Raw genomic sequence first — 18,071 nt, forward strand, 5'->3', positions numbered from 1 at the left:
AGTTACAGAACTGCAAAAATAAGCAAGCAGTTAAAGTTTTAATGTAAAATCAATTTCTAATGATCTGAGGCCATTTATAAAAAATCCTAAAGTTTCCTTGAAAAGGACTGTTTTCCTTACAAGTGCGTCCAGTGTCAGAGGTACGTCCGCCATCCCCCTCTGGGAAAACTGGAACCACAGTTACAGTGTAAGGTGTGTTGGGTTCAAGAGTCCTCAGGATGACATAGTTTGTATTTCCTGGAACTGTGGTCTACAAATTTAGAAAGAAAGGAAGGGTCAAGAAACTTACAGAAACATGAAAAAAACCCACAAAACAAACAAACAGAAATAAAGTTTAAGCTTTTTTATTTCTCACTTACTCCCCTACCATATCTCATTTCCAGACGGGATATGATAAAAACTTTACAAAAGGTGAAGCTTAAAAAAACATGGTTTCTGGCATCTTCTGGAGCTGCCTTTCAAGAAGCTTCTGTCTCAGACTTAATACAAATGAGTTCTATGTTCTCCTATATAATCCCTTATAGCTCTCTCCACTTTGGGGTCCAGACCCTGCTGTAGTGAAATGAAGAGTAATGAAAGTAGCAGAATCTGCAGTGATCTCTTTAATGACTACTATTTAGCAGCTCAGAGGCATTAAAATATCACTTTCTAAGTCAAGGAAAAAAAATCCATTACATAACACTACAACACACTAATGGCAAGAAGCAATGAGCAGCTCATGTTAGGAAATTAAACTCCATAGCACTTGAGAATATTTGTCACCAGCAGCACTTTAGTTGCTTTTGAAACAATGACATTCATGTGGTCATTTCACGTGCACATTAAATTGCACTGATGTAGAGAAATAAACACAATTGGAAAATAGTATTTCCCAGTCTGCAGCAAGGGTTTCCTATGTTCAGGATTCTTTTAGCTCTTTAGTAATTAAGTAATTTCAGGAGATGAGAATATGGATTTTTCTGCTTTCACAAATACCATTGAAGCCCACAATCACATGACTTCTTAGCAGTAAAAAAGGGTAGAAAGGAAGCCTGCTAACTTTATAACCTTTTGTACACCTTGAAGTCAGCTTTAAATTCCCACATAGTGCCCCAGGGATAAAAAAACAAAAATTTGTGTGTGGTAGGTATTAAATCCCATGCTAAGAACTAATCACTGATGGTTTACTATATGAAATCAAACATCTGTAATACATATGGGAGAACTTCCATGGAGGTGCTGTGCATTTTCTCCAGTGTGGCTGTAAACAGAAAGAACCCAGTACATGGGCAAACAAGACCTACTTCACTCAGCAGCATTTCTCTCAACACCATCAAGAGCTGTAATTTATCTGAGATTAGTGAGATCCACATGAAGAATTTACCATTTCTTCTGCACCTCCAGCTGTAGGTCCATAAAACACTTTGTACTGGCGAGGACTTCCTTCTGCATGATCCCATCGAACATTCAGAGTACTGGTGGTTGGGTCATAAACTAGCAAGTTCTTCACAGTGGTGAGAGGTTCTGAAACAGATCAATAAGATGTCAGAAATGTGGAACCTTATTCTCTCCTTTTTGCTGTCAGATCACACCTTGATAATGCATCCTTAGAAAATTTTCAAAACAGGTTTAGTAGCTCATGTTAAATCTCATTTATCTTCATCAATCAGAACACATCACCCCTGTCCAAAACCACAAACAATGCTAGTTAGAAAATTTTATTTCCGGACACTATTTTGGAATTATGCAGTGAGTTCATTAGGATTTATTTCTTCATTCCTCACCAAACCCATTGCTGTGTCCGACTTTCCATTGCAAGCTCATAATTTAAGTAAATGCAACTGAATTAATAATTTTATTTTTATATAATTAAGTGAATATATTGAAATTGTTTTTATACCTGGAGTGTTTCTGATAGCAAATTACTCAGTGATTTCTATGGTAGGATCAAAAAATGCATCAATATAAAATGATGGAGGAGTCCTAAAATGCACACTATGAAGGTCCGCCTCTCAACTGAAGGTGCTTACATATATGTAAGCACACGTATATGAGTAACATGCCTTCAGATCCTTTAAGCTGTTTACTACATTATGGCATAAAACAATTAAACAAATCAAAATGAGGAAGAAGTTCCATAGAAGATTAGGGTTTCTCTCAGCTGTAAAAACTGGGCATCCAGTCAAAGGCAGCAGTCCAGGGAGACTGACAGGTGTTCTTACTTCAGAAACTTGAAAACCACCAAAGGACAAATCACATATACAGATGGGATGAATTTCACCACAAGAAAGTTTTCTCAGCTCTTCTGAAAAGCAATACATCATTATTGTTTTGTACCTAACAAGTCCTAAAGAAGTTACTTACTGGTTCTGCCTCGTCCTGTCATTCGTCCCCCCTCACCGTCTGCGTACGTTGATGACACAGTAATAGCATATGGTGTGTCAGGCTGCAGCTTCTGTATCACCACACTGTTCTGTCGTCCTCCAACAGTAGTCTGCAGCAGAACAAAAGGAAAATATTAAAATCCCTTTTATACTGTCTCTTTTGTGCTTACAGCAACAGTAAAGAGTGCAAGCATTTGATGCAGAGTGGAAAACACTGAGATGTATCAAATGTTGCAATTTTCTTCTGACTCACAATGACAGTAAACATTGAACAGTAGTATTATTTAATATATATTGGTTTTAGCCAGTTTAGACACAAAGCCACTGCTCTTTAAAATCTCCAAACTTGCATATAACCACAATTATATATAAACTCCCAGTTCTGTACCAGCACAAATCATATTGTAACTCCTATCATTCTTTGTACTTTTAAGACTACCTGCACATTTTCAAAATCTATTAAGCTAATGTGTTCAGCATAACACTTCAAATCATCTGCTGATGAGGAACTGACAATGAGCACATATTCACATATCTTCACATTTCATAGTAATACATTATTTTAATTTACAAGCAGTCTATTTTAACTTAGAATCAATGAGTTTTTTGTACTCAAGTGTACAAAGCCCTTTTTGAAGTACAAATGCTTTTATCATCCCATCATGGCTGCCTCTACATTTTAGTATCTGATTGCCTTTCAAAACCTGACTCTAAATGATCATGATCATTTAGTCTCTGTAGTTCTGTATGCAGTTTTTGCAGTCCATTTTTCTTCAAATCATCTGTGATTCCTCTTGGTGCTGAGGCCATTAAAAGTCAGACAGGGCAATAAAAATCCTCCAGAAATCATACTTTAAATGCTTTGGTGGGGACTGTTCTACTGCCTACCCAGAATCTACAGTTTAGTAAAATATCAGAGTAACAAAAGAAGACAAGGAATTATGATCATATGACTGCAAGTCGTTTGCAAACAGACATTAAATGCCATGAGCAGAGTATGAGAGTTCTGTGCCCTCTCCTTAAATAGAGGTGTTTTCTCCAACTGTCACTGCTTGACTCTATCCAGCTGTAAGCAATTAAGTCTAATAACCATATTCTTTGCACAGATTTCAAGAGAATGATCATAATTTCCTTTTTACTCCATTGCCAGCAATTAATTACAGATATTAAATAAATGTATTGCTGTTCCTTATTCCTGTAGTGATTTCTCACTAAAATTGCATTCGACTGCTCAGTATACATTTCAATTACCTCATGCACAAATGCATGTTGCTCAGAAGACAGTTTAAATGGATGTGTAAATACCCAACGGATTCTAAAGTAAATATTCCTAGATATACTTCTGAACATGTGTGATCTCCAATTACAGGAGCAAGCTAAATGAATGTGGTTCTCATCTGAGACTGCTCCTCTGACTCATTTGACAGTAACCACAACAGCCTCCCACTACAGAATAGGGCATTTTTAAGTAGCACACACTTCTGATAAACAGCCTGACTGAATTACCATTCCCAGGCTGTGTTGCATTGCCTGCCAGTAGTCAAAACAGTTCATGATGACAACACAGGGAAAGCTGGCTGATCATAAAGTACTGTCTGTCCATAGCATTACAGCTTCTCATCATAGTAAAAGAGTCAAAAATACCTTAAATACTTCATTAAGACCTGTTTTGCATAGATTTATCTTTGCAACTGCTACCTCTGTGGTTATTCTGACCCTAAATTGGTGAGAGACAGTCTCAACTGTTCACAGCAAAGTCTTCTGATAGCATGGGAACCACACTATGAAAACGATGGAAAACTCTGGACTACAAAAGTAGTCATGGTAGTTCATATTATTGATTTGACACCTTTATCTCTGATTTGTAGACTTAGATGCCGATTGACCTATTCCCCAGCACACTTTATTTTAGTTATATCCCTGGATAAACAGTTGATTTTATGAGCTCAAAGATCTTTTCCAATATAAATGAGTCTATGATTATGTGATTTTTGAGAAAACAGGATGTATCTTAATTTATTACTGCTCAATAAAGAGTATTCTAACTTGGATCTTGGATTTGAAACGTGGGTGTATATACTTATTCACTACAAATATAAATTTTCACATAAAAGGTGATTAATATATACAGTGTTGTCCTTTGAAAGGAAATTATTCTATTGGATTACTTTGTAGAAGGTTGTATTTAACGTTGAATAACTTTAGCACTTCAAAATTAGTTACCGACTGCTCAGGGCCATCCCCACTGATAGGCTGGTAAATGATCCTGTATCTCTGCACTCGTCCACTGGCAGGATCCCATTTGACAGTCAAACTGTGTGAAGTTGCATTGTACACCTGAAGATTTCGTGGGCCACTCTTCGGGGCTGAGAAGCATAATAAAGAAAAGGATAAATATGTAGTTCATCAAAGAGCAGACACTCATTCGCACTTTTAGGGCTACATGAATGCCTGATCAAGAGCAGAATGTATTAAGTACAGGGGAACATAAACTATAATATTTGTAAAATAATAAACATGTGGTAATCTAGTGTTTAATATTCTTCCAAATACACAATAATATTTATTAAATTATCTCAGTTTTTTAATGTCAACATTTATCACAGTTTAGAAAAAGAGAGCTACGAGTTTCCTTCAATAAAATGGTACCTGGAAATTCAGATTCTTACCTTGTGTAGTGACAGGTACCAAGGGTACTAGGAAAAAAGTAGAAAGAATTTTCAGAATTCTTGTATGTGTATGCCTTATGTTTCAATAACTATGAATAACAACATGCAGAATCCCTTTATTTACTTACATGTTCTTTCACTGCCAATGAGATCATCACTTTCTGATTCATCAGGATAGATGGCAGTAACTGAGACATCATATAATGTATCTGGATTCAAATTTTCAAAGACCAAACTATTCTCATCCCCATTTAAGATAGTCTTGCAAAGAAATTAAAAACAAAAGAAAAAGATAAATAAACAAAACCAAAACACACAAATGAAACAGGCAAACAGAGAGTGGGATATAACTGAGTAACTTTTTACTCAGTAACATCACTGGACATGGCTGTATGTGTCCTACACCTTCTCACTGAATTACAAAGCCATAGGCCATTTATCAATTACATTTCTGAGTTTAAAAATACATCCTCTGAGAGACTGCCCACAAAAGCATAAGGTGGCTGCCTATTTTTACCTCCTGTTTTTCTGCTCTTCCATAGGGCCCCCATGTTATTCTATACAGAGAGACATCTGGAGCTCCATGATCCCAAGTACCTCTGAAACTATTCGTGGTTATATCTGTGATTCTGAGATTGACTGGTGCTGGCACAGGCTCTATTATGAGAAAAAGAAAAATATTCCCCAAAATGTAACTACAAAATAAATACAGTTAAACAAAATAATTACTCAGACAAATAATTTAGAAGATTATTTAGAAAACTAATCTCTCAGTTACCATGCTTCTAATGACTACAATCAAATGCTGAAGTATAACCCAGTCCGCTTACACAAAGCAAATCATCCTTCATAAGGTCACATCATTAGGTCATCATCTGATAAAATAGACTTCAGCAGAGGTCACAACTCACATGCCTACTCAAAATAACTGAAGCCCTGGATGTAACATTTTGGCATTATATGGAGTGAATATGAACTCCCATAGACACAGGTCAAGTTTCTGCAGGAGTTTCTTGAAAGTCTTAAAATTCTTTATGTAAGCCAAATAAGTCGTCCCTTATTTAGAAAGAATTCACAGAGGTTAACTGTAGGTTAAGGAGGGAAAATATTATAGCCACTGGGAAGAAATATGTAAATTGGTAGAACCAGTGAATTAAACTAGAAATAATTTCTTTGGTAGACCTTTCCTCTTCTTTCCTTACACACACATTCACTCAAAAACACAGGTACAGAGCAAAGACTAGTGCAACAGTAAGCATGAAAACTCACATTTTTAAATACATCAGACTACCAAATGAAAAATTCAGAAGATGAGAGAGAATATTCATAGGTTTTTCTTCTTTTTGACACCAGATGGAGAGACAGTGAAAAGGTAAAATTACTCTTTTCTACTGTAGCTTTTCTGGTTAATTATATTCTTAAATTCTAAGCCTTGATCAGCATGAGAACTTCCTTGATAGCTGGTTTCTCCTTTCAGTCTGTCACTTCTCTTGGATGGAGATCAGCTCTTACAGCTTGTGCAGCTTCATTTGCTTGCCTCTATTTGTTGAGGTCATTCAAATGCTGCCTTTATGATTCTCTAAAAGTAAAAGCTGCTTTAGCATTCCATGATGCAAAAACTCTCTTGGATCAGAGGCAGGGTTGTGTCTCTCTTATCCTCTAGTATATGGGCTGGCTTCTTACTCACTTTCCTAGATTCCTGCATAAACTTGCTAAAACTTTATTCTGTCCTCATATTTTCTTACCAGTTTTACACCTACCCTTCTTCAGTCTTTAAACAGAAATAGTTTTCCTTCAGTGGCTCGTCACCTCTCTGCAAACTGCAGTGTCAGCGTTCACTGCAGTAAGACACAACTGATCTAAGATTCCTGCAGTTTATTATATTGCAAATAATGCTACAAGTGCAAATAAAGTATTTCTCAGATTAGAGCTCCACCTAAACTCAATATGATACTGCAACACTAAACCACTTAAATCTAACATAAGGCAAAAAAACCCACAAGAATGATTATTAAGAAAACTTACGAGTGACAGCTTCTGCATTTGTTGGTATGGATTCCCCTTCGTCATATACAGCAACAACTTTTATATTGTACAGCGTTTGGGACGAGAGGTCAGAGAGAGTAATGCTGGTTTTGAGTCTGTCAAGTTCCACCTAAGAACAAAAATAGTGACTTAAAGGATTGCAAATTGCTCTATTTCTTACTTTACATTTGGTCTAATGGCAGAAATTCCTGCACTGAAAAATAAGGAAGCATTCTGCACTACGTTTTGCCATTTGCCCTTAAATTTACCTGAATATTGAGTGTTCTGTACTAATTCCTTTGCAAATTATATGCAGTTTATATGTAGTACTTGTAGATCATTCACTGCTTTATTTCTTTAGAAACAAGGATGCAGATGGAATTTTTGGAAAATTCCTTTAAAAAACAAACGTAATTCTCCAAAAGCTGGTTTATGCCTAGCAGCACAATTAAGGAAAGCTTGTACATAACTAAAAACATCTCTAAAAATGGTCACACATGTTCTGTCAGTATGCAAAGGGGCTAAAATACCTTTATTCCACTATCCTGTCCTCTTAATTGTAAGCTATTATTAGACCTTAGAAGCATCATATTTAAGCAGAGCATAGAAATGCTATTTACCAAAACACACAAAAATTCTCCAGTCGGTTTAAGGCTTTTTCCCCTCTGGAGGAGGAGGAGGATGACAAAGGGAGTACCTAAGAAATCTATCTTGTGCTCATTCATTTCCTAAGAAATCAATAGTCTTTCCTGACTGCAATCAGTATAAACTGATGTTCTTTACTCACATTAGTGGGTTATAATAATACCTTTACTATTATTTTAGTAATCTAGCTTCTCAAAATAAAACTATTCCTAGTACTTTAAAAATTTTACCTCCTTTATGTCAGCATCATCAGCTATTTTGTATCTTAGGATGTATTTTCGAACTTTTCCTGGGGCAGGATCCCAAACAACATTCATGGTGCTGTGAGTAACATCCTGAATTTTTAAACCTCTGGGTCCAGGCAAAGGTACTGTAAAAATAATGATAGTAAGTGAACACTGCTCATGGCAGAGCTATAGGAATCTCACAGATGGAAGTGAATTCTCTTCATGTCTTTCAGTGAAATGGAGGGAATCACTTTTTCTCAAGTTCATTGTCCTGGGCATTACATGAGAGTGTTTATAAGCTTCTTTTCCCAGCAATGAGCAAAATAGCTATAAACCGTGGTAGTTTCACCTTTGTAACTTATGAGTGCAATACTTCCAGAAGTAGCAGGGATTAAGAACATAACTTTTGGTGGCAATAGCCACTTCTCATCTATGTCTAACAGTTTAAAATTTTAAGGACATAAAAGTAGCCATGCTGCATGCATCTACACCAGAAGCATCCCTCTGCCAAGAGAAAATGTTTAAGAAAAGGTATAAAAAAGAGGAAGACATTTTTAGATCTTCTTTTTTCTTGATATAGAATGTTTCCTTAGTATTTTCTATGCTTAAGAGGATGTATGAATTCGGGAACAAGGTTTCTAAGTTAATACAAGCAGAACTGAAACCCTTTAAAAACACTGTGATCTCAAGATTTCCTTAATTATTCAAGTTAAAAATTAGGTTGTTCCCCTTATAGTAGCTGGACCCTTCTCATTGAAATTGCCTTTGAGGTCTTTGGGAAATGTATGAGTGTTAGAAAATGCATAAAATATGGTTAAGATGGTCTTCTAAATGAAACAGATTATATAATTCAAGCTGTTGCATGAAATATAATTAAAATTAGGTGTTGCTGAAGCAATAACAAAGCAAAAATCAAGATATCCATACACGTCACTTCCTGTGTGGTGAGTGGGTCACTCTTCATATCACCAAACAATACGTAAGCTGTTAAAGTGTACTCAGTGTTGGGGATGAGATCTACCAGCTGCACCTCATTCACTGACGGTCCCACACGCAGCTGCAGATGAAAAATAACACACCATGTTTAAAAACTGAAGAAAGCAATGGCAGAAAAGCAAGCAATGATTTAACATCAAGGGAATTTTGTTTGTGAGATTCACAGTATATTTACAGCTTCCTGACTGATGTCATTGTATATAATGTCCCAGTAAGCTCACTGCACTTCAAGAAGTACATGCAACTCTTTTGACTATTATGATGGCCTAACAGTTTTTCTTAATTTATTTTTGGTAGAGTACAGGTAGCAAAGACAAATTCTCTTACCTCTTTCTCTGTGGCTGGCACGGTAGCGTTCACAGGTTCATATGTTAACAAATAACCAGTAGCTCCATTGAGAGGTTCCCATCTCACTCGCATGTAAGTTGATCCAATGTCATAAACATTCAAGTTTCTAACCGAAGAGATTGGCACTGTCAAATAAAAAATACATATTATTTCTTTCAGCCTCTAAATATTTTATATCACAGGTCATACCAGTGGGAATATTGCACATGGGTATTAGGGCATATTATAGGTAGTAGAGAGGTGATCTGCAAACAGTGGTATTTAAATTATTAGTTAAAGAATGAGGTAATGGCCATACCAATTTGAATGTGGCCACAGATTTTCTACATACACAGCTAAAACTCTCACAAATCTGCAATGGAACATTTTAATCTTGCCACAACCAACTCACTTGAAAATTCTAATGTGAAACAACATGACTGGCTTGGGATCTGTACAGAAAAGATTCTTGTCCTTTCTTTTTGTTTCCTATGTTTCTAAAACTATTAAATAAATGAAAAGTTTCAATGAAACCATATCAAAAAGTAACACAGATTTTATAAAAATTATACACACATTTTAAGGATTTTTGACAAGCCTAATACAAGATAAAGAAGTGAAATGAGCAGCAAATATTCAATATTATTAAAGGGGCAGAAGAGTCACCCTATGTCACCCTATGTTGCATACAGCATAAATACACCTGAAATCAATCATGTAGACAGCTCATAGGAGAAACATAACTGAGTTATAACTCAAAGAAGTGGCATAAATGTCTTGAATTAGGTTTTTCTAATGAGAAATAATTCTGTCTGGTAGTGTCAGGAATTAATTACCTAGGAAAAAAAATGAAGGAGTACACATTTGTTTACGATTAAATTTCAGAAATTTATGAACTCTTTCTTATAATTCATGACTGTTGTTCTAGTTTTGTACAGCCATGCTTTATAAGCCTAGAAAGAAGCTGGGACAAATATTTTCTGCCACATTGCAGTTTCACTTCACTGAAGTCTTGCAGACAACAAGGTCTGAACAACCACAGTAACACAATACAATTTGGTAATTCAAATTAAATATTTTACTTCTGCTAAGAAGAAAATCCACAGTGCTAAAAGTTCTACTGGAGAGTTCCACAGGACCCAAACTGGCTGTTAACATATTATTCAATTTTCTAACTTACAAGTTGTTTCCCTGCCGATCAGAGGTTCACTGCTTTCATCTTCTACCACAGAAAACACATTAACCACATATTCTGTTTCAGGTTGCAGATCTTTCAGAACTGTTGTTCTTTCCATCCTACTTACATAAAACTGTAAGAGAAGTAATGTTAATCACTGTAAGACAAATATGTTTGTAACCTTATCTCTAAGAAAAGCAATCATTCCTTGTGAAACTGCAGAAATCAATGACAAGGAGATAAGTCTGGTCTTAATTTTGTATACATTTTGTCTGACAATATAGTAATATTTATGAAAAGCAATCTGTAATATCTCAGATATTGTTTCAAATTGGGCTGGATCTGCGTAGCATCACTTGAAATGCATTCTGATTTCACACATAGTTTATACTTCTATATCACTAAAGAACATAAAGAAAGGACCAGAAAAAAAAGGGGGCACTTAGGGAAAAATTTCAAAAACCAGGATAACCCAAATGGTTACATCACAAGGCATTAGCAACACCTTGCAGAACAGAAATGCCAGGAAGCAGTCAAATTGTGAAGTCAGTGCGCACTGGAACGACAGCTCAAACTTTAATCAAAGGCCAAATCTTGAACTCTCCACGAGCCAAGTATGAGCTAAGACTTAAAGGCCACAATCGGAGATGGGAAGTCCAGAGCTAGCTATGCAGAAGCATCTACCCACATTCTTCTAAACACTTCACTTTCCTAAATATTATTCTGTTTGGTTGAAGAGTAATGAGCAATTCAGATTTCCCAGAACCAAGAGTTGCCAGCCACTGGCTCTCTGTGTAGAGAAGTAATAACCACAAGTTTTATCCTATCCAATAAACAGTTTGGAGCTATATAGTGTTAACCTAAGCACTTAATAGTGTTAATCTATAACACTTCTCGCAACCTGTATCCCCCAGTGTCTTTTTTTCTACAAAGAGGAAAATGCATTCAAAGGACAGGGGACCTACCCATGAGTATGGTCAGAAAATTTCTGGTACAGACATATTTCAACTAATATCTGACAATGAAATATGAAAATAAAGGAGTTATAGGAAATATATTTTACTTCTGGATTCATGACATTAAAACTACCAAAGTACTATATATGCTCCGATTTTTTGTAATTTTGTGTATCATTTACCAAAGCATGATATTCTTGACCTTAGGAGTATTTTTAAGTTACTGTTTTATCCTACTCAGCACAAATTCAGAAAGATATTACCATGATGTGGAAATCCAAGGTTATACTGGACAATTTCAAAGATGAACATACAATACTAACCTGTTTAGGGCTACCTCCAGAGGTAGGATAATATTCAACTCTGTATCTGTCAACACTCTCAGGAGGTGGGCTCCATCTCAGTCTGAAAGAACGAGGTGTCACTTCTGAAATAACTAAATTTGAAGGAGGTGGCAAATCACCTACAAGAAGGAAGCAAATTAAAAAGATATTCATTTATCTTATCAGAAAGGGAAAAAACACTTCATGTAGTTGCTTATGTTTCTTTTTCCACAGGAATCCTTAAAACTACTGCATGAAGAGATAGCTCGCCTTAACACACTCAAGACTAAACAAGCTCCCTGTAATTCCTATTCCACCTTCAACACCAGTGTTTCACTGAGGAACCATCAGATAACATTACTGCTTTTTCCGTGCTCAGCTTTGGTTTTGGGCTATCAGACATAATTACTTGAAAAGAGCAGGGCTGCTGAAATTTTCCTTATTGGATGATTATCATCACAGACCATGCCACAATGAATAAAAAGCTGACACACTAAGAAAGATACTTCACAATTCTGGGGAGAAAAAGAAGGCACATCCAGCAATGTCATGCTGTGTTAGTTATAACACAGTCACTGTTGGAAGGAAAGGAAGAGAACCCCTGCAGGGTAGTCCAGGTGGTCTGCACAACTTCCTCACACCAGCAGCTGAAAAAACAGCCTACGGCTAACACTGTGTTCCCAATAAGTAATAAAAAGGAATCCGCAGGGCAAGCACATAAATGGACAAAGAATGAAATAGACTGAAAATGTCATGTACCTGGACCTTTCACACTGTTACACAGATTTGTGGTTACATTATCAACAATGTTAGCCAGGAAGGAGAAATCTGCAACATTGTAAGCATGGATGTCATCTGGATCCGTTGCAATCTGCTTCAATTCATTCTCATCGGCATTTTTAATACCTTACAAGAGAAGAAGAACGCAAAACCTGTCAGAAATTATGGCCATGAAGCACAGTAACATGTAATTAAGTCCCTAAACACATTCTTTGAATAAACTTTTATGTAACTGTGTATGTGGCCACTTCTCTGCGCATTTGGCAGATGAGCAGGAAGGGGTTGCTGCAGGCCATGCCTTCACAGGGTACTTACCAATAGCATACAGTTCCACTCCCTCATCTCTGAGTTTTCTTGAAGGGGTGACTACGTCATCTTGTGATTTGCCATCAGTGATGAGAACACCAATTTTGCGAGCTCTGGGCCTTAAGCCAGCAGCTGGTTTGAAGTTGTTTCTTAAGATGAAATCCAAGGCCATTCCTAGCATGACACAAAGAAAGTAGCCATCGCTGTAAACTATTTTCATATAGTAGTCACAGTAAAAGAAATTAGTGCATCCTAGTGACTTCACTCTGAGGACATAGTTCCACAGTTTATTTCCTTCTAGAAGCATTTTGAATCTGCCTGCAACCCATCATCTAGGCTTCTCAGCAACTGATACTATTCGGTGCTCACTTACCTGCATGTTGTGCGTCACCATCCTGACTTCCACTGCCCTTCCTTCTGGCTCCTGGTTGTCTTCATCCCAGCCCTGACATGGAACTGAGCCTTCATCTCATAGGCTCAACAGCAACACAAGCTCTTCATCACCCATAATCTCTTCCTACACATTTCTCCTGAGTTTATAGCCTATGCTGGACCTGTTCTCTTCCAACCATACTGAGCTGAAATGTTAAGTCCCTTTCATCACAGACATATTTGAGTTGACTGAACAATATTAGGGTCAGCTACTAGAATCATTTTCATTGGAACTAAATTAAAATCCTGGCACTGTGACATACCTGTTAGAGTATTGCCTCCTTTGTATGGTAAGTTGGCTACAGCCTCTAACAAAGACTGTTTGGTTCGGTAAGCATTGAGATTCCATTCTGTCCTGGGATCACCACTATACTGTGCAAGACCTGGGAAAAAAGCCATCATTTACCCAGTTATTATGTGTCTCTGCAGCAGTTATGCTCCATTTTCCCTCCAACATATGAGAACTTACCAATCTGTACTTTGTCAGGGCCAATATCAAAAACTTCAACAATACGGGCAATGAAGTTCCTGATGGTTTTAAAATTTGGCCGCCCAATACTCCATGAGCCATCCACCAGCAGCACAATATCAGCTTCTGCTCTGGTTCTACACTCTAAACCTGCCGTGTCAACCAGAAAAATATAGCCTTAGCATGATGGCTTTCTTTCCCCATCCTTTTAGATGACATATGTCGTGAGTTAGCTTCCAAAATAGCTCTAGTTTTATTCACTGGCACTCCGTCAAGTATGACCTATTTGAGAGCATTATTCACACTAGTCAGTGGTTCCATGGCAAAAGCTGTCTAAATTCCTTCATGTATGTTTCCTTTTAAAAATAAGCCTTTGCAAATGTCAAGGCCAGTGCTCTCTATTGTCATGTCATTGTCGGTTTTGGTCTTTAAAGATGGCTGATAACTTGATTTCAGAAGTTATGTACAAGACTACTAAATGAACCACTGATTTGGCAGTAAGCACTATTAGATTATACAATTTTATGGCATTTTAGTCTGTCAAATATAGCTAAACTACTGATTAATTTTCAGTCACGTAACAGTGGAATTAACAGCGTATATTACAATCACTTTCAAAGAAATAGCATTCCTCAATTTTCAGGGGAAAAAGGCATAATAATACATGTGGTATAGAAGTTTGCATGTACAGAAAAGAAAGAGCACAATCCAGAGAAGACACACAAGCATAAACACAGGTCAAGAGATACAGAGGGAACAAGAACAAACATTCATATAAAGCTGCAATGTTCTAAAACGGTAGGAAGTTATTTCACATATCTTCAGTTTACAAATTACAAAATAAAATATGCATCATATTGTTTCCATCACAAGGAAAATCACAAAATATTTATACAAAACAGAAAGACACAATAATTTTATCCACAAAATTTGCCATTTGCAAAAAAAAAAAAAAAAAAAAAAGGAAAAAAAGAAGAATTAAAAAAAAAAAAAGCCAAAATCCTTTCTCTTTTTCCTGTAGATTTTGTTACCAGCTGCAAATTTTCTGGCTTCCTGCCATCAGAGCTTCTGGTCTTTATATGGAAGAAATCCCATTGAGAAAAATCATCCACACTCATCACAGTTGAAAGACATTGTGATTTCATATATGTTCCACAGAATTGATCCAACACTGTAGACTCATGAATATAACTATTCCATGTACCTGGGGGTTAAAAGCATGATCCTCTTCTGCACAGAAAATATAGATCTAATCTTTAGTCAGGACAATAAAATCAGCTGGGAGTAGGGTTTAAGTCAAACCATGTTAGTTCAAAAAATTGCATGCATAACTTTAATAAGGAAGTTAAAGTTAACTTTATGTACAATATAAAAGTTAATCTATTTTGACTTTTATGTTTCTTCTAATATACTGTAGTACCCCACATGGAAAATTCTAGCAAATGTGCCAGATCTAGGGTGATTTTTTCCCCCATTAATAAATTATTTTCTACTACTACATTTACAGTCCAAGATACAAATTCATTTTTCACATTAACCATGACTCAAATCCATGCATTAATAAAATTAATTAGCTTAAAGAGTATAACACTGAAGACAGAAATGACAGCTGCTATAATAAAAAATAACAAAGCATTCTCAGTGCAAATTTTTGTTGCCAGACTTATTAAAGCTTTAGTCTAATGTCACTGATGGCCTGCTTTAGGGTTTTGGTTTTTTTCAGTTTTACCCTCTAGTATTAGACAGAGGGGGACACAAATTAACTAAGGAGTTTCTAAAAATGTTTCAATAAATTTAAATACAAGATGAGTATTTTTTTACAGAGCCCAGTGTGGGCTAAGCAAAATCAATATAATCAGATGTCAGAAACCTTTTTTTCTTTATTTATCTCTGAAAGGACTTTGCAGTTAGGTTCTTTCTCCTCACCAAATTCTCTCTGATGGTTACACAAGTTACACAAGCATTGAAACAGCAGAGGAGAAAAGGCTTTACTTATCCATGTATACTTGGCTATTCAGAAGCAGACCTGTTTTTTATGCTTTCCATGAAGAACTGAACCCAGAAATTTTCTTCAGGTGTTATAACTGAGAGTATGATGAGCACTGATACTAACATGCAGAGGCCTATTAACCACACCAAAGGGAGATAATATCACAGCGTTCACAGAAACCTTGAAAGAAAGGTTTACTAGCTACACAGTGAGAAACTCCCAAAGGGATACTGGAGAGCACTCTGCAACTGCCTTTGTGAAAAAGTCTCCTCCTACTACAGGAAAAAAATAACCCAAAGGACTAAACAATGCTTATGTTGAATATAAACTTAAATAACATACATTAAACTAGGACATCCCCAACTATCAGATCTTTGTTCATTATATCATCTTAGTCTCAAAAGGAAAAATCGCCATATATGGACAACAAAAAGGCCAACAATCTGCTTAAAATTCCTTGTTATACTCCTGTGAAGACCCCCGTAGATGAGCCATGATCTCTGTTCAAGAATTTGACCTTATGTGATTTAACACAGATGTGGATGGCTTGAAAATGCAATGCAGATGGCTTTGAATAATCAGCAAAACATAGGTTGCCTGCGTTATCATCTTTGTAAGATGGTCTGAAGGGTGCAGAGGACTAGAACTGTGAACTGGGGCATGCTTTGTGGTCATTTCAGACTGGGGTTTATGCCATCAGGGAAGGGAATACAATGAATCCTGTAAACATGTATGTGCATTAGGAAAACAAAAAGGAAATGTAGTAAAATTTTGATCTTTTTTTCATCCAAAAATACAAGACTGCCTTTTCTTCAACTCAGTCATGTTTACCTCTAGATAAAAATGGCTCCGTAGTAGTATCTGAAAGGGTAGTCATCTCTTGTCCAACCAGAGGGTTGCTCTCTCCTCCTTCAAACATCCCAAAAACATTTACCTTATAGGTCGTTCCTGCCCTGAAATAATCAAAGAGGTGTACTTTAACTAAAGTTATTTGGCCAGTTAAATGCTAAACACTTCACTTATTAAATTCTCACAGGAAAGAAATACCTCATGGAACAGAAGGTGATAAAACATGAAGCCCAAATACTGGCTCTTCCACAAGACATTGATGTTTCAACAATTAAAAAGCTGATTTTACGCTCTATACTTATATTTATAGCCTTCCTCATTCAAGTTATTTAATTCTGTGAAGAGAAATTGTCCAGGCATCCAGAGATCAGGTTAGAAAAGCTAAAGCCCTGATAGAATTTAGTCAAGCCAGAGACATCACGGGCAACAAGAAAAGCTTCCATGGTACACTGATGATAAAAGCAAGACTAGGGAAAAAATGGGCCCCTTGCAGAAGAAAGCAGGAGACCTGGTTACGCAGGATATGGAGATGCCTGAGGTAATGAATTGTATTTTTCACTGAACAGTGCTCCAGCCACACTGCTAGAAGGTCACAGATGGCAAATGCAGGGATTGGGAATGATGCCTGGGCTGCATCACAAGAAGTGACCAGCAGGTCATGGGAGGTGATTCTCAACCTCTGTTCTGCTCATGTGAGCCCCCTCCTGAAGTACAGCATCCAGCTCTGGAGCCATCAATATAAGGAGGGATTGGACCTCTTGTAATGAGTCCAGAGGAAGATCAAAAAGATGATCAGAGTGATGGAGCACTTTTCCTGTGAAGACAGGGTGAGAGTTGGGATTGTTCAGCCTGGGGAAGAGAAGAGTCTGGAGAGACCTAATGGTAGGGGTCCAGCACCTAAAGGGAACCTAAAGAAAGATGGAGAGGCAATTCTGACAGGGGAATGTAGTGATAGGACAGAGAGTAATGGCTTTAAACTGAGAGTAGATTTAGATCAGATATTAGGAAGAAGCTCTTTACTGTGAGGGTGGTGTGACACTTGAACAGGTTGCCCAAAGTAGTTGTAGGTGTCCCATCCCAGGGCATCAAGGCCAAGTTGGATGGGGCTTTGAGAAACCTGATCTACTGGAAGGTTCCCACAACAATGAGGTTGGATCTAGATGATCTTTAAGGTCCCTTTCAATCCAAACCATTCTATGACTGTATGATTCTTTGACTTAATGATCCTATTTTAATTATATTTAGTATACTTGCCTAACAGATTTTGACTTGGTGTGAAGCCTGCTTTAAAAATCCAGGCCTCTGAGGAAATTAATCAAGAGCTAAACTAAGCATTTTTTGAGAAACATGAGACATGAAACGTTTGAGAGGAAACTTTAAAAATCCCAAATATCCTTCAGAATTCCATTATCTTTCTCGTATGTGAAATACAGAATAAAACTCCAGCCTATATCTTTGCCTCTTTCAGTTCCTGTGAGAACGCTACAAGTGATGTAAATGGATAATCTTGGAAAGAGGCCTGCCAGGTACCTTTCAG

General features: G+C 36.9%; 1 protein-coding gene across 1 annotated transcript in view; it reads right to left on the bottom strand.

The window, feature by feature from the left end:
- The window catches only part of COL12A1 (collagen type XII alpha 1 chain), a 100,246-nt gene that overhangs the window by 44,079 nt on the left and 38,096 nt on the right, over nt 1–18,071 (bottom strand). The window contains exons 17-34 of the mRNA XM_058835058.1: nt 16,517–16,638; nt 13,696–13,845; nt 13,490–13,609; nt 12,804–12,968; nt 12,468–12,614; nt 11,709–11,848; nt 10,433–10,562; nt 9,253–9,398; nt 8,857–8,986; nt 7,933–8,072; nt 7,058–7,187; nt 5,550–5,689; nt 5,161–5,293; nt 5,033–5,059; nt 4,587–4,729; nt 2,344–2,473; nt 1,364–1,503; nt 121–250 (exon numbers count right to left, since the gene is read on the bottom strand). Of these exons, the coding sequence (XP_058691041.1) occupies nt 121–250; nt 1,364–1,503; nt 2,344–2,473; nt 4,587–4,729; nt 5,033–5,059; nt 5,161–5,293; nt 5,550–5,689; nt 7,058–7,187; nt 7,933–8,072; nt 8,857–8,986; nt 9,253–9,398; nt 10,433–10,562; nt 11,709–11,848; nt 12,468–12,614; nt 12,804–12,968; nt 13,490–13,609; nt 13,696–13,845; nt 16,517–16,638 (2,363 nt within the window). The remainder of the gene's footprint in view (nt 1–120; nt 251–1,363; nt 1,504–2,343; nt 2,474–4,586; nt 4,730–5,032; nt 5,060–5,160; nt 5,294–5,549; nt 5,690–7,057; nt 7,188–7,932; nt 8,073–8,856; nt 8,987–9,252; nt 9,399–10,432; nt 10,563–11,708; nt 11,849–12,467; nt 12,615–12,803; nt 12,969–13,489; nt 13,610–13,695; nt 13,846–16,516; nt 16,639–18,071) is intronic.

This window comes from Poecile atricapillus, chromosome 3 (genome assembly GCF_030490865.1).
Source record: "Poecile atricapillus isolate bPoeAtr1 chromosome 3, bPoeAtr1.hap1, whole genome shotgun sequence".
NCBI lineage: Eukaryota > Metazoa > Chordata > Aves > Passeriformes > Paridae > Poecile > Poecile atricapillus.